Here is a 19,755-nt window from a genome sequence, read left to right on the forward strand (position 1 = left end):
ATCGATAGATCGCAAAGCACGCCACGCCATTGGCCAGAGTGCGAAACCGCGTATCTTGGCAGACTTCCTGTCATAGGTACTTTATTTTCCCATCGGAAAACTAGTCAATAGAATTTCTGGAAAACTTGCAGAGTAATTCGCATGAATTTGAAACTATGATGTCGGCTTCTTTCATTTCGAAAAAATAAAAAAGGGCGGAAATTTTGAAACATCGCGATGAAGATGCGCGGTTCCTCCTAAGCACGGCAGAGTTTGACCCCGCTCAAAACCCGGGACGAACCACCTTAAGCTATCAGGTAGGATTCCTGATGAGTTTTTCATTTTCTGCTCCAGGTTTCCGGTTCCAAAAAATTGTGGGCTTTCTTGTCACTTTTGAGAGCATTAACCAACCGCACGCCTCTCCTGATGCGATGTCTTGCGGCTAGTAAGTAGCGGTGAAGCTTTAGTAGTGCGGGGGCGAGACCGGGGTTTGACGCCTACGGTGAGACTGTATGAACTTCGTTTGGCAATAAGGAACCACTTTACCGGATGCCTTATTCGTAAAAGCACTTATCTGCATAAGGAAATTAATGACACAGGTGCTGCTTCTAATAAAATCTAGAAATATGTTGTGCTTCCTCATGGCGAACAAAATTGCAAGTGGCCAGTCATAAAAAAGAGGCATTAGTTCTTATGAGAAACATTTTGGGTGAAGCGATTTTTGTTGGCTGGAATTGAAAATTGGATTTTGAGACTCTACCTAACAAAACCAAAAAAAAAATTTTCTCGTATTCTGAATACCTAGGTAATGATTTGTGAGCAATTTAGTTCATTTTTTTGCCACGAGAGGGTGCAAGTGCAGGGTTGTGTTGTGATCCGACGATTTAGTACCCTTATCATAGCAGATTAAAATTTCAGATAGCTCTTATTATACAGCATTTGCTGAATTGCTAACTTTAAAAAGCTTTACCTTATTCCGGTTTGGATTTAACTTTTTGGCTTTATGTAGCCCTTTATTGTTTGTAGCACCTCCACCTCTCACTAGACCAACCTCCCAGCCCCCCCCCCTTCCACCAAAAAAAAAATCTACGCTAGAATAGGTACTTGGCTGTAAAAAAAAATATCTATATAAGAGAAGGTAAACTTAAACTTTCTTCGAAGGAAAAACTATGAACTGTTGGGGTCTTTCAGGGTGCTTTGCCTCTACAAATGCAAAGTTAGATCACAACAACCAGGTGGGCAGAGAGTACTTTGCAGAAAAGTAATCACTGTGTCACCTTCAAAATTCCCTCTACCTTGGAAATTTTCATTATTCCACCCTAACATAAGAAGTACGTATTCAGCAAAATAAATTTCAAATACTACAGTATGCTCACTTCCTACTAACAAGGTTGCTATAATTTCTTCATCTTCAAATTCCCTGACTCCAAAATTTTCTGATTCCCTGACTTTCTCTAATCTTTCAACAAAATTTCCTTTTTTTTCTCTGTTTTAAAAGTAATGTACTGACTTTTGCTGAACTTGGGCATACTTACTTTTCTTATTTAGAGACCCGATTATGGGAAAAGGCAATCAGTAGCTGATAAAAATATATCAGCTACTGATTGCCTTTTCCCATAATCGGATCTCTAAATAAGAAAAGTATGCCCAAGTTCAGCAAAAGTCAGTACATTACATTGTAAGATGAGAGGCCTTAAAAAGACCATAAAAAGTCAACAGTTGAAAGATCAGTGATAAGTTTTAGTGATACCTACGTGTCAGAAATTCCTTGACTTTTGCCACAAATTCCCTAACTTTCAAAGTTTTCCAGACCCCCGTCATTCCTTTGCTGATAAAATGCAACCCTCCTCATTGAAAAATGTTCTCACTAGGTCATTGGTTTCCTCCCACCATGCCCAAGCCAAGTTTCATGGACTCAAGCACTTTCAACACCCATGATGAAAAAGTTCCTGTCTGCTTAACAATGTAGAAGGTAATTTAAGTGATGTAGTGACACTCTTAATTTTAGACAAAAAATTTTATACATTTACATACAAAAATAATCAAGCCTCAAGTCATTCAGAGGGTTGCTGTAACAAAAATTAAAACAATCAGAAAGGTGGACGGTTGCCAAACTTGGCGCTTGTGATACGAAAGTACATCACCCTTAATCAATTTTTATTCATATTTCTTTGTTTTGGTTTTAAAAAGAATTGCTATTTTTGTATATAGATGCATCTCGTTATTTCAAAACTATTCATCGCTCAATTTCAGTAAAAATGGAGCTTGTGATACTTTGGCCAGAGGGTGACAAATTGATGACTTACCATTTGATCTTCTTCTCCTAAATTGATATAAGAGATTCCATTATCAGTTGACCCTTTAAAAAAAAACAAAATAGACAATATTACAAAAAATTCAGTCATATATTGATTTAGAGTTGTGAAAAAATTAGTAGCGCACGGTTGGAAAAGAGCTACACGTCTCACTACACACTGATGACATTCTGTGCAGTAGGTATGTGGAGAAGCCTCCATAGTTAGTGACCTATTAGCCTTTCCTACTAATAACAACTTGCAAGAGTGTAAACGAGAAGACAGATTTACGATTACACCGCCCGAGGCTAATCAAATTGCATTATTTCTTCTTTTCTTTCATGCCCATTATGTCATACCTACTGTATTGCAGAATTCACAGGATCAAGGAATAAAAAAATTAATGACTAACGGAATCTGTTGCCTAGTTTCAATGGTTCGCCACCCAGAGCTGCAGCGGCCCCCCCAGCTCTGTCCTGAATCTGTCCCTGAATGTAGAATCCTCCAACATTATACCCCATTTTCTGTGGCTGAAAGAGAAGGAGATGTGATAACTTGTTGGATTTGAGAGCAGTTTTCAGGATGAAGTATGAAATAAACGGGGGAACCAAGAAGGAGAAGTGAAATATTATCTGATCATCTATAGAGGGTTCGGATTTATTTTTCTCCTTTAAATGGAAGGCAATCAAATTATGGCTTGTACCTGTCTAGTGGATTTTGGCGAACGTGGTGATGAAGTATGAAATAAACGGGGGGACCAAGAAGAAGTGAAATATTATCTGATCATCTTTAGAGGGTTCGGATTTATTTTTCTCTTTTAAATGGAAGGCAATCAAATTATGGCTTGTACGTATCTAGTAGATTTTGGCGAACATGGTGGGTGTAAAAGTGAAGTGGAGGCCAGAAAATATCAATTACTAGATAAATATAGAAAATATTCGCAAGATTTAAACACAATTTGTGCAAAAGCAGTGGGAGCCAGGAGTGAAACTAGGGTGGTACCAAACTATTTGTACGATTGATACTTTAAAAGACTCTTAATTTCCCCTTACCTTTCACTTGTTCTTCACAACAAGTATTAGATTTAAAAATTAAGCTTAACTCGATAATCATTTTCACTATTTTAAAGATAAAGTAAGTAATATAGAAAAAAAAATGCAAGTGTTAAGGTACCCTGGTATTGGTGAAGGAGTAGTTAGAGAGTAGCAAATAATACGGGGAAGTTGCAGACACTTGAAAAACTGATGAAACACTAGCATTCTACACAATTATACGTACAGATTCCAATTTAGATGGTAATCATAAAAGTAATTGAACAATAGGTTAATTTGAGAAAAAAGTTTTGCCACAATCGGTTGAATACAAAGTAAAATCAAAGATGAAAATGTAAATGACTTATTGTTACCTTCTGTTGATGTAGGACTCATCGTAATGCAGTCTTCCTTGGTATCTTTCTCCTTCAGTTGGTTGACGAAGGCAACTTTAGAATACTTTGTGGGATATCTTCCATTTTTGGAGGACCCCATTTTTAAAAAGAATTAAAAAATTGATGCCCAAAGAAGCAAAGATAACCGAATTAAAAATAGAAAATTCTTAATCACTAGATATCACTAAGAATACTTAAAACAAACTTGAATTTCAAACTTCAAGTTCACCGGTTAATGAAAAAAAATTCACAGCTCAGAAAATACTTTATATTAAATCAGAGAAACCCTTTAATAAAAGAGTTTATTGTACACGGCGGGATAGAGTTACACTTGTAACAGTTTCTAAAGTGTTTAGAGAGTCTTCGGCAAAAGTTCACGCAGCAGATGTCGGCATCGTATGGGATGCTGCAATGAATCTTGTGTTAGTCGCCGGGATCTGGTTTGCGCCATCCAATCTTGGGTTTTTCGTGAGCTTTAAATTTGTTTGAATCACTTGAGTGTCTTAAAAGTTCTAAACTTTGACTACCTATCGACTTCATATTACAGCATATAAGCCCGAATTACAAGGAGAACCAAAAAGCACTGAAGAATCACAGTAATACCAGCAGAGATGAAATCAGAGAGATAAAATGAAAATTACAACTCGATAAATGTGGATTTACAGATGAAATCAGCGATGTGGCGTGGGTGGAACTGACCTAGCCGACCACCGTAAGAACGGAACAATGATAACAGCAGCGAAATTACCGGCGGGCTTTGATAGACTGATCTTCCTTATCAACACTTTCACCATGAGCGAGAACACGGGTTCTCCGTTGGAAAGCGAAACGATTCGCAGAAAACGTGACACTCTCGGATTTACCTGGCGAATTTGGCGAGTGATTCACGATGTCCAAATCTGAACAAAACGTGTTCAGGTTTAGCTCCGAAGCTCGTGGATCGCGAGAGCGAGACGCTCAAGTGCTCAAGGTAAACACCGAAGACTGCGAGATTGGAGAAGTTGGGCGGGCACAAAATTACAGAAGAATATTACGGAGGGAGGAGCAAGTTTTTGAACAAGCTCGACGACTTACTAATGCGCGGCTAAAGTCGGTCGTAAAATAAATACGAGTACTTGACTACTTGCAAAGGATAAAAGAAATAAATTAATGTGTACTTGGACTGATGACTGATAATCAAAATTCATAACCCTATCAATGACCAAACTGCTGAGATGTTTTTGTTTTCAGTAGCCATGTTGCGCATCATCAATAATTCAACCAATCAGACAAGGGATGACGACAGCAAGTACGCGCACTGATGCCAAATATCTTTGACTGATGCCTAAAATCTATGCAAAAATTTACATAATTTGCAAATCGTCATTAATAGAAATATGAATATTTTTGCGTTGCATGGCAACTAAGTTTTTTTTACTTTTCGGTCTATTTGATGCGAAGCTAGGAGCTGAGAGCATTTTCATGTATAGCCTGTAAAATGTTATCATGCTTTCCTGCAGTACAGCATGAACAAGACCTTCGGGTATGAATAGTTGCATCCTCCGAAATTGAAGGCGCTTCGAAATTGCAATTATCAAAAAAGTGAGTACTTGGACTTGGACTTGTGCTGCTCTCCTCCGACAGAGCTACATGAGAGACCAAAGGATCAACCATAATCAGGAGGGGATGTTAAAAATTTTAAGGTATTGAGGCAGCGGCAGCAGGATATTCTGCAGCAGCTATATTCAGCAACACGTTGAAACACTGGCCACATTTTTAAAAAATATACCAAAACCAGAATTCTTACAGCAAATTATGATATGGAACAAACATTCTCTTAAAAAGTATATCTTCCCATAAGTGAAAAGGCTACATTTTTCTTTCATTTCCTTTGAGGCTTCCTCTCTCTCCTTGATAAAAAGATTTAATCCTCTATGATATAAATTAATTTGCGTCTTGGAATCCGAGGGACAAAAATCACTATTAAAATATAGGTAGGCTGGTAGGATCCCAAATTTTTTCCTTAAAATTTCAAAATTTTGGAGAGCAGCTTTTCAGAGAAAAACAGTAATAAAAATTTAGAACAGTATGCCACGGAAGCGTGATTAGCATTTCTGAAAAACCAAAAATTGTGTTGTAACAAATAAGTAACACCTTGCCATAGAGGATTAACTGGATTACATTTTGCAATAAGGAACCACGATCTCTGGCTCTTCTGTAAAAGCACCTTCCTGCATACGGAAACCAATGGCATATGTGTTGTTTCTAAAATGAGCCAGAAATAAATAGTGGTTCCTTAAAGCAAAATGTGGTCCAACTGTCAAAGTAATTTGGTTTGCTAAGAATCAAAAATCAGTCGGATTTGTTTCCTCTGCTTAAACTCAGTACCTCCTATAAATGAATTTACATTGCTAGGTATTAATTGCTATCATTTTTTTCATATTTCCATTTAATTATCCAAACTTTTGACCTATCATACTTTCATTGATAGTCTTTTGTAGTGTTCGTAGTTTATGGTGCTTCTAAAGATGGATAAAGCCTAAGTAAAAGGCCTCGAGCAAGAACAAAACATGTATGTTTCAGTTATATTGCCTGATATATACTAATTATAAATTTACATTTGTTCATTCTTTTTCAGATAACTAATGTGTTAAATCACTCCAACATTTTGAGGGATGACCCTCCACAGATGTCACTCATCATTGGAGTTTAGGATAGGGATGGTAAAATACAGTCAGACCCGGAGGCACGAATAAGTTCTTTCTGTAGAGACTCCTTCATATTGTGGTACAAAAAAGAATGTGATTAAAAAAAAAACGAACCATTTATTTACACTCAAAAGGTACAAAACTTAGCTTTAAAAATAACCCTAAGCTTAGATAATAAATTACAAAACGCCTTGTCTTTTTTTAGGTCTCCTTACATTGATTCTTTCTGGTTCACCGTCACCAGAATACAATTGCTTGCAAACTTCACTAATAGGTATGTCAGACACAGACGGTATTCCACCTTGCTTAGGTGCTCCTCGAGGTTTTAAAGCGTAAGAGTCTGTTATAACTCTCATATCATTTGGATCTGGAACAAGCATCAAATTCAACGCAGGATAAAAAACAAAGGCAAATAGAGCCAGCGTGTTGCATAGATGGATGGGCAGAGCAAGAGCCCAATATTTTTGAGGTAGGTAAGTTAACCCGAGAGCATGTAAATAACTATCGGGTACTATTGCCCAAACTAAAAAAATTCCAAAAGCTGAATAAGAAGCCAAATAAAGAGCAAAACCATAGTTTGCTCGGCTCGGAGTAGGAGTAGGTGTGCTTTCAGGCATCTTTAAAGGACTAAACAGTTACCTCCTCCTTAAAGACTTGAAATTACATTAAAAAATGAAGATAAGAATAGATTTTTCCAGGCAAAACAGAGTTGATAGCATGCAATCAACCAACTAAACCTTTAGTTGTATGGTTCTTTTTCAAACAAAAGATTTTTTTCATGCACTTGCACTGGATTGAATAATTACAAGATAAAGTAATAAGTTAGTTCACTCAGAGGTAACGCTTGAATTTAACATAGATTCGATGAATGCATGATGTCACTGCGCTGAGTTGTCTACATCAAGTGGTGGTCCAAAGCGACTTATTGTTTCTTTGATGAGAGGTATATGATCCATAATCATGTTGGCACTGTTCCTTAAAAGTTTGATGTCTTTTGTTGAGAATGTTCTGTAAGGAAACAAAATGATGATCAATATGCATAATTCAATAAATATTTTGTTGAGTCAAAAATTTCAAATTACACAAACAGAATGTAAATATTCCAAAAACATCCAAAGAGGAACCCTGTACTTCTATGAAAATTTTTTATGTTAATTTTATATTGATGAAACGTTACTGATACTTGGATAATATTAGTGGCTAAGGGGCAAAAGCACGTGACTCCATACGAATGTGTCAAAATTTCTGTTCCTATTTAATGTTTTCAAAGAGAGACAAGACAATTTTACAGCTTGAAATATAAAGAATGTTCTGTGAGTAGAGAAGAAGAGGAAGTTTTCAAGCGATTATGCTGCCAATTTTCCGAAGAAAAAACACAGTGCCTGTGACAGGAATTCTGTGACGTTCCAATAGGAGATACCTACGTAACTAAGCACTTTGGCCAATGGCCATCGATGTAATCCAAAGGTAGATATAATGCTTTTTCTTCCTCTATGAGAAATTTCAAATTCAAATGCAAAAAGTCCACACAAATTACTGTGATTTTAAGTGAAGGGCATTCTATAAAACAATTTGATCTCTGCACTGCTGGAAAATTAACCCAAAATGTTATAGAGGGTAATAAAGCTCTAAATCCTACCACCTCTAATTGTGCAGGGAACTGATAGAAATTTTTCGGATGGTGTGATTTTCCTCTTTTAAGTTTTATAATTTACTTACTGGTTGCACTGAAATTTTACTGAAAATTTTACAGGTCAATTACTTCCTGTAAATAGAATTTCCTCTGTAATATTAAGGAAATTAGAAAGTCTTAGCTGACTTAGCGTTCTTGGGCTACATAGCCATTCCACATGGAGCTCATGGACAGATTCGCATTTGGAGGTAGAAAAACTGTCGGAAAATACATTTTTCTCACCGAGCATAAAAATACCAAATGAAACTTACACGCAGACACTTTTGTCCTTGATCGCAATTTCTTTCTTCAAATCACCATTGGGTAAATCCATGTTCTCAGTGTCTAATACAGAACTTATGATTTCAGATTCTCTTTCAGTCTGAACAGGACATGAGATAGAGCTGGAACATATGCTAAGGATAAAAATTGCAAAAAGTTATCATGGAGGCCATACTAGGGCGACACACTATTATGCTGAAGGAAATAAAAGTGTCCCTTTCAATTGAGACAAATTTTGGAAAAGAATTTGGCCTTACTTGAGAACTTGAGTGCTAAAACAGAACTTCTTAGTTTCGGTGTTTTAGAATTTCCTCTCAGATTTTTGCTCTCGACAGGGGACATGATAAGTGCTTCTAGAGAGATGGGTAATTGACTGAAGATTCTTCGTAATTTAATGATACAACCTTAATCACAAATTTTGAGCTTACAAACCTAGTAGCTCCTAAATTGTAAAAAAATAAAAATAAAAAAGAATAGCTGGTGGAGATTCTAAAACACTGTGATCGAGCAGTGAAATATTTTTTCAGTTTCTAAAAATATTTTTTAGTGTGTGAAAAAAATTTAATGAAATTTTCAGGAAAAAAAGAATCTCTGGTTTCCTTTAGATAGATAAAACATCCGCTGCAATTTGTAACATTACAACCGGAGTTGTGTATTTTTCTCGGTGTTTCAGCAGGCAGTGTGTTTACATCAGAAGACTTAGTCAAAAAAGTTTTTTGCTTACGCAGTGCTAGGTTTATTTTTAGGAAATTTCATGTTTTTTCTTTTTCTTTTTCTGATGACATGACAGAGCAGGGCAGTGAGAAGTTACTTGCGATGCAAACGGAAAGTATACAGATGTCAACGTTTCCAACGCAAACTCTTCTCACCTATTTTGATCGGCCCTTAAATATAATCCCCTACTAGGTACGTAAATTATTCAGTAGATGGATGCAGAAATAATACATTTTTCTGAAGTTTCATGATGTAAAATGAAAAGGATACATAGAATACGGCTCCATGATGTGAAAAATGTATCGATCATCAACACCGATTGGATCATAAAATGCAAGATGATATGCGAAACAGAATTGATGCAGAACTTTGGCACTTTTGAGATGAAAAATTCACACAATATCCCGAGAACAGAAGCAGATGCGATGCAAATATGTACTTTTAAATATACAGCCAAAAATCAAACTTTATTCACTTGATCCATGCATGCAGCCAAATGTAAACAATCAAAACTAACCTCCAAAATCGGCGAGCAAGTGTAAACACCGTACACCGAACTTTTGAGTGAAGTCTTGGCCGTAGCAGAAGCAGAGTTGAAACAGGAGTTTATCTAGTGCAGTTGTCCTCAATTGTTGTAATATAATGACAAAATATACGAATTTTATTCCCCGGATTATTCTTTAATTAACAGTAAGTGCAACCCACCCATAGCATTAATCTCACATTCTAATGTTATCCTTTGAAGACGCCCTTGCGGATGGTTCGTTGTCCAAATTATAAGAGATGATCCGTAGTTTTCGGAAGTATGATTGTAACAACCGAATTTTAATCTTCTATGAGCAATGAACGTCTTCATCCTGAATATCTCAATCAGATGAAATATATTAGGAGGGATTTGAACTCATGACTCCAACTCCAGACCAAGTTTAATGACTTGAACTTAGATAACCCGCACCTATAACTACTCTTTCTTAGGTGTTGAAAAGAAACTTCTTATCAGTGAATATGACTTGATTATCAGCTTGTTAGCTAGACGAGTATTTGATCCTAGGGAAGTAAAGTTAGATCAAAAGGTAGATAAAGCACTACTTCCTGTCACACCATCATCATATTTAATGGTAATTAGAGGTGTTGTCAGCTAAGTTGACGGTTGTTTACTTTCGGTTTGCAAGCGTTTCTGCATCACTACTATCTACATGGAAACATCTGACTCTCGCAGAAGCAAGAACACAAGCTTAGATAAGTTTTTTAATCCTTTCAAACCTTGTAACACTTTAATTTTTAGCCACACAGAAATCACAACCACATAAAAGTTGCGTATCCTAACTGATAAGTAATTTTTTACGATACGATCATGAAACGGATGTTTTCAAGGTGGACAGTAGCTGCTTTGTGCAGAGGCCCAAATTCGTCGTTGGCGCTTGTTAACCGAAAGTAAACAACTGTCATCTTAGCTGACGACATCTCTAGCATGATTTTATTCTTATCCATCTACCTCCATGGTTATTTGCCACTCAGTTTGATATTTCTCCACTTTCATCACTTCAAATGCCACATTGCTCTGATCAAGAATTTTAATAAACAATTTTTTCTAGAGAAATCTGGGGAGTAAAATTCAATATTTTCCCACATGGAAAGCTTGTATTTGAAGCTCCACACCGAAAGGTTGTAAATAGATGGCCTTACAGGCCTATCAGACAATTGTTTTATAAAAATGGGAGGAATATCTTTAAAAGCTTTGAGTGTGAGTATCATATTTAATTTTGAGAATGCTGCGCTTGAAAAGTGAATAGAAAGTGCGCTTGTTCATATTTCTTGTTTATTTTTCAGTCCTCTCAAACATGGCCACGATACGGCACAGCTTACATCAGGAAATCCTGCAACCTCTGGATGAACGGCTCTTAGCCTATGTTCAAGTAAACAAAGCTTTGAAGAAGAAGAATAAGCCAAGTTATCTTGTTGTATCTGTCACCAAAGACCCTCCAACTGTTGCGTACATACATCAGGTATGGAAAACAAAATATATTTTTCTCTGTATTTGTGAGATCTTTCTCTCTCACTCTATTTCATTGAGTGTCAACCCATCAGTTTAAAACAGAAGCATCAGTTTCGTACATGATAAAATGTTATTATAGTTCACGCCAAATGAGATAATGCACTTTTAGAGTGCAACAGAAAATTAGCTGTCTTCCGTTTAGCATCAAAAGTTTATACAAAAATCAAGATGGCAGATTCTGTGTTCAGTCAAAAGCGCCTCAAGAAATAAGAAATTAATTATCCTTAAGAATTATCAAAAATATTCAGTATTACGTTGTCTTGCAATTGTTCAACAAAATGCACTTTTTTACTCCAATGAATTGCTTCAAAGATCTAAAGGACAACTTTTTCCTTTGGCTGTCACTGTCAAGTGTGTTCCTTGTGGAATTCAAGTAAATCAATATTTTCTCAGGGCATACTTTGTGAGAACATATTTGACTTGATCTAATCTTTAGTTTCAAATTTCTCAAATTATTCGTCAAGTATTGTGCCATTACATTTAGCCAACATTGTATGTGATTATAATATTATCTTAGTCTTTCGCGCTTAATTTTTTTCTTGATTTCAGGTGAAGAAAAGTGATAAGTACACGTTAAAGAAAAAGCAATCATGGCCTCTAAATGCTTTGAAAGCTGTCGATGGCAAATCTTCTACAACTGTAAGTCCCTTTTAAAAGAAAAAACCTCTGGCAAATAGTGTATGAATAAAACAGTTTAGGATTAAAAATATTTTGCAGAAAACATGTCTTTGATATTTGTCAAAGTACGCGATTTTACTTTTTATGGATTTTAGTGCATCCAAATAATTCAAGTTGTTTGTAATCATTTCAAACCAATTCTTCAATTCCTTCGATGGTTCACATCTTTCATTCAGCTATGTCAATACCCTAGTGAATCTTAACGCTGGGTATCTAAGGAGATGTACCTACTCATATAAATGAACACAGTTCAAGAAAACATTGTTATCAAACACATCATCCCAATTTTGTAGCTTATAGGAAATAAAGGGATTCTTTGGTGTGTCATCAATTTTGTCAGAGGTTTAACTTCAAAAGTAGCATATTTTTAAAAGCCACTCAGAAGTCATTGACTGATTCATAATTTTATTATTCAATATGCATATGATCTAATTATAATTTAATATTCACAATTTTTACAACTGATGGGCCATTGCACAATTTCAGCATTATACCATTGGATTCAAAGTGTGTGTTGAAAGAAAAATTGAATGTGAACTAAATGAGGACCTGGAAAAATAGTAAAAACCTGACAATAGAAAAATTGGAAATTGCATTTACAAATAACTTAATCGATTTTGAGAATTTACCTGACAATGCTAGACATATTATAAAAATAGATTTCTGCATCGTTAAGAGCAGATAATTTTGAATGGAGTCCCAGCTCCTGTATAGTTGTTTTCTTAAACTTTTTTTTAAACTTTAATATTATTCATATATTAATATTCTTCCCCTAGGAAACGTTGGATTTTGATCTTCATCTAGACAAAATATACAAATGGACAGCAGAAAATGGGCAAGAACGCAAGAACTTTATCACAGTATTATACAAGGTCAGTATTCATGTATAATAGTTAGCTTATAGAATCTCTTATTGAATCCGAATTTTTGAATGTTTATTATAGAAAATCAGTGAAAATCAATATTAAGTAAGCTGGCTCAGTATGAAACCTGTCTAGTACTTTGCATTTTTTATTAAATATGCATTCTTCTCTCTTTAAAAATTTAGAGGAAATTGTCATTTGGACCCAGAAAACCTGGAGAGGTCAAGGAATTTTTCTCTCAAAAATTCTTGGAACCCAGGTCTTTCAATTATACTCCGCCACCTTGTATACAACTTCCATTTCAGTCATTCAGTGATATTGGTATCAATGACGTCTCCATAAATTTTATTATTTCTGCTTCATATTTACTCCTGCGCTTCATCATTAAATGTATCACATATTTTCAGGAAAGCTCAAATTTTCCCTCCAAAGACAGACCTGTATTCATCAAAGTTCCTAAGGAGTGGATAACAACTGAAATGCTGGATGTCCCTGTCAGCAATGGTGCTGTGCCCATGGGTAAGTCATAAGTGCTTCAGATCCCAAATGGTTGTTTTGCTTACAAAACATCAATTTTTTGACAAGTAACAACTCAATTGCGGTTGAATAAAGTACAAAATAATGAAGAATATATTTAGTCAGCCTATGCAAAAAGAATGATTCCATGCAAGCAAATTCTTGTAGATGGTTTTTCTATAATGGACCACCCGACAAGGTACAAAATTAAGCATTCTGATACATGTTGCTTAATCAAAATTTCACGCAGAACACAATGGGCCTGTTGCAAAATTTTGCTAGAGCAAGGGTTGTTCCCCATAGATAATGTCTCAAAAATCACAATGAGCGCATCGGCAAACTCTGAAATGCACTCCTAACTTCACAATCCGCGTAAAAACTTCGCATGTTTTTAACCTTCCCACTTCATAAAGGATACTATGGCACAGGCGAACATTTCTTCAGAGGAGTCGTTCCATTCAATCCCTGCACAACATGGCCAACGCTTCTGCGCGCAAGTTGAGGAGAGCACAAGGTCAATCAAGGCGATTATCTATCAACGCGAAAAAAATGTGAATGTAAAGACGCCAATTGTTATCAGGTGGTTAGAATCATCGTCCTGTCACATGTGTTTTGGCGGATTGGGGTCGGCTATGTTGAATATTGCGTAGTATCCTTGTGAGCAGGGGTTGGATGGAATTACTCCTTTAACAAAATGTTCACCTGTGCAGTGGTATTGTTATTGAAGCAGGAAGCTCGAAAAAACGCGAATTTCCTATGCAAATTGTGAATTAAGGAGTGCATTTCAGACTATGAGTCACAACTCATGATTTCAAACTTCAAAAATTACTGAAATTAACGCCTAACCAAGAAATTTAGTATTTTGTGATGCGTGAATTCAAACCTCCCGCTTATGAAAACTCAATGGTCTGCGTGAGTCAATTGCACACTAAACCTTACCGTGGCAGTATCTGCAATATGAAAGTATGGTAGCCTCAATCATGATGCTTTGGCTCAGCTATAGCAAATTGTTTACTCTTTGAATGATAAAGGTTGGGAAAGTAACAGTGCTTGATTGAGAAGCCTGCCAAAACTTGTAAGGCGCAATTTGACTCACTTATGAGGATTGAGTTTCTTGTGACTGAGCAATTCAAATTTCCTATTACCAATGTAAAATTAAGACGTTTATATTTAAGTTAGTAGTTGATTTCAGTAATTTTTGATGCAAGAATCGTGTTCTACATGAATTTCTAGTTAAAAAACATGTATGAGAATGCTTAAATTCGTACCTTGTCTAGTGGTTCATTATTTTGAACAACCCAAATTTTACATGATGGAAAATATGTGAAATTTTTCAGAGAAACAAGATTCTGAGGTGTTTTTTGGACTGACAGTGATGTGTCCCACAGGGGCTGATAATCTGCCAAGCATTCCAAGAAACGGTAGATCTAGGTTCAGCACTCTCCAAAAGATTGAAGACTTACTCTTTTTTTGTCTTGAGCTATGAGAGACCCAAAAACAGAGGCGCTTATTTATCAGATAGTATTGCACTATATTTATTAAATTATTAAGATTCATAATATAGGTATTGTCACAAAATTTTGCGGGAATGTATAATGACATATTTTTGTTATTTTTTGCGCGGCTTTCCAAGATTTTACGGGCCGTCCAAGTTTTGAAGTGATCTCGAAGATTACCCCCTGCTGTTCCATGGGATGAAACCATTGTAATTCCAAAGCTTTTGCAATCACCCGGCCAGAAAAATATGAAGAACACCTACCGTCAGATCACTGGACTAGTATTCAATAGCTCACATGTTTCTTGAATTGTTTTATTTCCAGAGGTTAGTGCTGATGCAGAAGATTATCAAGCCCTTAGCGAAAAAGAAGAAGCCGATTTGCAACAGCTAATGTCACAGTGTGGTTTCGCTGTATCGAACGCTGAGCAGTTTATTGACACTCTTGCAAAACATCTGTCAATTTTGGATGGAGTAAGTTTGAACCATCTAAGTTTCTCTATATATGAAAGAATAATAGGGAACCATTACTTCCTAAGACTGTAATTAAATTTTAAAAGAAACATTTGATGATAAGTGGGGAAGAGTTTGCTTTGTTATCATCATTACCTCAAAGAATGCCAAGAATGTGTTTAGCTATAATATTTCAATTTCATTCATTTGATAGAGGTGCCTTACAATGAAAAGGTATATTTTAAAAACATTTTTGTTTTGGTATACTTAAATAAGGATTGTCAAATGCTCAATTATTTCCACACACTGGTAAATGGTGAAGGGCCTAAAAAATAACGTAAATCAACCATGTTAATATTCATTAGCTGAACATTCTTGATAGAGCTATTCAAAAAGTATCATTTTAAGTAATGTTTGCTCTTTATTTTCAGGAAAATGTTCAAAGTGTCCTAGCCTCAGAGCAGCAAGTAGCAGCATTGATGCGTCAGATCGACACAGCTCTGGAGCAGGTGTCAAAAGTGGAGGCTCAGCTCCAGTCGTATGACGACGTCCTATGCCATATCCGAACTGCCATGGACAAAATGGAAGAAAAGAACACGTTGATTGCTATTGCAAATAAGAACAATCACAAACTTCTCATGGAATTGGAGAATATAGTTCATGAGCTAGAGTTACCTTCAAAACACCAAATCGCCCTGACGGATGCTGACCTAACAAGCCCGCAGAGTTTGCAGGATGCTATCACAGCAGCTAAAGCATTGCAGAAAGTCATGAATGCTAAGATTCACCCTGGTTTGTTGCAGCTGGCAGCAGTTCAAGACCAAAAAAAGCGATTTGAAAAGTGGAAAACAAAATTCTCCCAAATCCTCTCTCATCATCTGAATAACATGTTCATTTACTTGGGTAATGATCCAGGTGAATTCAGAGCTATGATTGGCCCTGATTTGGTTCTACCGAAGCATACTGCCATGCATAGAGAGTTGTCTGCGTACACAGAATTAATGCACTGGTGCAAAGCAATGGACCGGAAAGCATTCAATAGTCTCACCAAAGTCTACACGAACTCAATTAGCAAGCTCTATGAACGAGATGTCAAACAATTTTTAGAAGATGCAAGACAAAGAGTTGCAGCTGGCCAGTCAAAAATGGGTGGGTCAAAGGAGGATGTTGCCTCAAAGCCATGGCTGAGTGTTAGCGTTTCCAGCAAATCTCAACCATCAGCTAGTCTGCTTGGTGTTGATCGTGAGCTGTGGGCACAAGAAGTAAGCCCGGCAGAAAGGTTGCGCTTTGATCAAGTTTTTGAAAGAGTCTTATCTGAATTGGAGCCTGTGTGCCTCTCAGAGCAAAACTTTTGTGTTCATTTTTTTGAATTAGGTATTCAAAAACTGAGAATGTCCCAGTCACAGTCTGAAGATGCTCTCAGTGCCAAAAAAGATGACCCTAAAACGCCTAGCACCCCACAGAAGAAAATTGAAAAGCAAATGCATGAGGAAGTCAGAAAAATGATGGCTGAGATATTTAATTGCATCGAACCTGAGATTTTAAATTTCCTCAACCATCATGAGAAAATTGACCCTGTTTTTCGGATGTATGGTTTAGTGCGGCTTAGCCAGCATGTCATGTCCGCGCAAGATACAGGATCATTCCTTAGTATGACATTTGGTACAATTTTAGTGCAAGTCAAACGGAACTATGACCGTTACATGCAAACACAACTGAACTCTATACAAGACTGCCGTCCAGTTCGGAAAGGTAAATGTGGTATTTTACCTTTTGTTTACAATTTTGAAGAGTTTGCTCGAACGACAGAACAGATTTTTAAAGACACTGAAAGAAGAGCTGATCTGGACAAATGGTACATCAAACTTGTAGGGGCAATATTTGAAGCAATCCCGATTGTTGCAGCGGACCATCCTAAAACACCACCAGAAGTTATTAAAATGGAGAATTTCCACCATCTCTATGACTTGCTGTCACGGCTAAAAATCGGCGTCCTCGACAGTCAAAGAAAAGAAGCCAAAGTAAAGTATAACGAGGCTCTGAAAGCATATGTTACTAGGTATTTCGGCCGACCGCTGGAAAAGTTGAACTTGTTCTTTGAGGGTGTTCAAGCTAAAGTTGCTCAAGGTGTCAAAGAGTCGGAAATCAGCTATCAGATGGCGTTTAGCAAGCAAGAGCTACGTAAAGTGGTCAAGGAGTACCCTGGGAAAGAAGTCCATCGAGGACTAGAGCAGCTGTATCGAAAAGTGGAAAAACACCTGTGCGAAGAAGAAAATTTGCTGCAGGTGGTGTGGCGTGCAATGCAAGAGGAATTTATTGTTCAATATAAGCATATTGATGATATGATTCAGCGCTGTTATCCAGGATCTATGGTAACGCTTGATTTTACCATTGATAATATTCTGCAGTTTTTCTCAGAGATAGCTAGATCTCATTAAGTCCCTTGAACTGACAGTAAAATGAAGTTTATCACCATATCTTCAGTTTGAGAAACATTTCACCTCTGGTAGAAATATAACGATGGTAGAACTACAAAAATGCGTATCTCTGTTGCACTGTTTCAAACTCTTCACTCCTTCTTTATTTTTAAAAAGACCCCGAAGCAACATCATGGCTTGAAATTTTCACAGAGTATTTTGTACATACATACATAGAAAAGAAAAATCACGAAGATTTCAAAAAATAACGTTTAGTAGTTTTCTATGTCAAAAGTAAAGTATTACAGGAAGTCTGCAATGCCGCAAACTGAGACTCACATTTCTGTAGTTTCACCATCGATAAGGAGTCTCTTGGTCGATGTTCCTTGTTCCTAATGAGTAATCCCTGAAAGTTATTCTGACAAGATATTATTTTTAAGATTAATTATTTTGCCATTCATCATTTGAGCTTCTATACATGTATTACTGTTACTCTTGTTTATTCCTGTAATCAAAGAGACCCATAATTTTCCATCCCAGAGTAGTTCCTAGTTTTATCCTGGAAAGTGTCCGTACATTCGCTCTGTCATAAACTATAATTTGTAATATCAACTCAGTCCTGAAATATGTTCTAAACGTCATGGTCAAGTTTGAACATGTGTGCACATTAAGGAAAATAGACCTAAAATGTAAAGGCATGAAACTGTTTCAATGGTAGATAACCTCAGATTTGTTTTGTTCTATTTATATTCATTTAATCTGCCTTTCTTTTGGCTTGTGCTCTTAGTGATTAAGTTTTATGCAAAATTGAAATCTAGTAAGTTTAATCAACCGGAATTCATTGGAATTTCAAGGATAAATAAGTCATCAGGAGTACAACTTAGTGTATCAGATTCTATGGCTCTCTTTACTGTGGAGTGATAATCTCTTGATTGACCCACAAAATACCGAAAAAATCTTCAAAGCCACTTTCTGATTGCCTTCTTCAAAACTCTTTGGGCTTTCATTTATTGCATCAAAATTGTCTTTTTTAGTGACTTATAAAATTATCCAGTTGAGTCAATATTATTCGGAAGGGCCCAAGCGCCAAAATCCAAGTTTCGAGGAAAATGGGGAATACTGTGCCATTCGGCAAGTGCTCAATCTTTTGAGCCCGTAATATGTATGTGTCTGAAAAATACTTATTGAAACTGGACTCAAAAGATTGAATGCGAGCCGAATGGCACAGTCTTAATAGTTTTTCTCAAGACTTGGATTTTTGCACATAGGCCCCCAAGAAAAACATTGGGTCAAATATGGATGTTTTTAGGATATATTTTGCCGAGTGAACTTAATGGAAGCTTGCAAAGAAACTCTAGAATTTTAGGTCTTTTCATCATTCATAACTGCGCATCTTGGATAAGAGAAAAGATCGTAGCCAGTCAAAAAATTTAGCTTTGGTTGACTGAAATTCAATTTTCCTTGATTTCTTCATCCACCCACGATTCCAAGAGGGTTTGATCAAATGCGCATATAAGTCCTCTATCAATCTAGGATCATGCAGAAAATATCTTCGGTACTTGCACACTTTCTGTAATTATACAAGCTACAACAATTGAAGCGTGTTTTTGTTGTTCATCGGTTTAGCATAAATGGATGAGAAAGAATTGTTGAGTCATAAAATACTCATCAGAATCTGAACAATCAAAGAAAAAAACCACAAGAAGACTGTAAATCCTTCTTTTTCAGGACTTACTTTTAGCCTCAATGTTAGATAGAATTTCTCTGTGCATCTGTCTGGTGAGTTATGAAAAATTATGATCGCGTTAAAGAAAATACCAAATCTTGTAATCCTATGGCTCGACCAAACAACAACGAAAATACGCTTCGTGTCCTGAAGTGCCTTCAAAATTGAGGAGCTATGATCAAACAATGATTTTCGTTTGCTTTTTGGAATGAAAATTTGATGCAGTTTGTCGTATCACCACAATTAAATATAAAGTGTAATTTTTCCTCTTTATGCATGTAAAGCGTTTTTCCAGTTGTTGTTTCAAGTTATGGTTTTCGTTTTTAAGGCTTGTTGTGTACAGATTTAAATTTTTATTTTCAAACTCATGTAAGTTTACTTGTATTGTTGTAAAATTTGTACCAAAAATCTCTTTGATACCCAATTAAAAAATGATACAGTTATCTACATTCGTACTTTTCTTTTTAGAGGCACGTAACACTGAAGTGAAGCCAATT

The 19,755-nt window shown here is 36.3% G+C and overlaps 4 protein-coding genes across 5 annotated transcripts in view; 1 reads left to right on the plus strand and 3 right to left on the minus strand.

Annotated features, from left to right (window-relative positions):
* LOC109031406 (polyamine-transporting ATPase 13A3) overlaps nt 1-4,878 on the minus strand; it is a 75,205-nt gene extending 70,327 nt beyond the window's left edge. Inside the window, exons 1-2 of the mRNA XM_019042889.2 lie at nt 3,679-4,878; nt 2,286-2,338 (exon numbers count right to left, since the gene is read on the minus strand). Coding sequence (XP_018898434.2) covers nt 2,286-2,338; nt 3,679-3,799 — 174 coding nt within the window. The 5' untranslated portion in view covers nt 3,800-4,878. The remainder of the gene's footprint in view (nt 1-2,285; nt 2,339-3,678) is intronic.
* Nucleotides 4,879-6,565: 1,687 nt separating this feature from the next.
* Nucleotides 6,566-7,003, minus strand: PIG-P (phosphatidylinositol glycan anchor biosynthesis class P). The gene has a single exon (XM_072302902.1). The coding sequence runs from the start codon at nt 7,001-7,003 to the stop codon at nt 6,566-6,568; it is 438 nt and encodes a 145-aa protein (XP_072159003.1).
* A 5-nt stretch (nt 7,004-7,008) lies between these two features.
* Tcs6 (Threonyl-carbamoyl synthesis 6) lies at nt 7,009-9,565 on the minus strand. 2 transcript variants are annotated; one of them, XM_019042888.2, is made up of 3 exons: nt 9,325-9,565; nt 8,331-8,462; nt 7,009-7,394 (listed from the first exon to the last, which is right to left on the minus strand). In XM_019042888.2, exons 1-3 carry the CDS (start codon nt 9,339-9,341, stop codon nt 7,265-7,267), a joined length of 279 nt encoding a protein of 92 aa, XP_018898433.1. In that variant the 5' UTR covers nt 9,342-9,565; the 3' UTR covers nt 7,009-7,264. The 2 variants fall into 2 exon arrangements, with proteins under 2 accessions (XP_018898433.1, XP_018898431.2); XM_019042886.2 differs by lacking the exon at nt 9,325-9,565 and adding an exon at nt 9,065-9,111 and having other exon boundaries at nt 8,331-8,474.
* A 10-nt stretch (nt 9,566-9,575) lies between these two features.
* Nucleotides 9,576-19,705, plus strand: Sec3 (exocyst complex component Sec3). Its single transcript, XM_019042885.2, has 7 exons — nt 9,576-9,744; nt 10,885-11,060; nt 11,660-11,749; nt 12,565-12,660; nt 13,059-13,170; nt 14,988-15,136; nt 15,547-19,705. Exons 2-7 carry the CDS (start codon nt 10,896-10,898, stop codon nt 17,551-17,553), a joined length of 2,619 nt encoding a protein of 872 aa, XP_018898430.2. The 5' UTR covers nt 9,576-9,744; nt 10,885-10,895; the 3' UTR covers nt 17,554-19,705.
* Nucleotides 19,706-19,755: the final 50 nt, after the last annotated feature.

This window comes from Bemisia tabaci, chromosome 7 (genome assembly GCF_918797505.1).
Source record: "Bemisia tabaci chromosome 7, PGI_BMITA_v3".
In the NCBI taxonomy this organism is placed as follows: Eukaryota; Metazoa; Arthropoda; class Insecta; order Hemiptera; family Aleyrodidae; genus Bemisia; species Bemisia tabaci.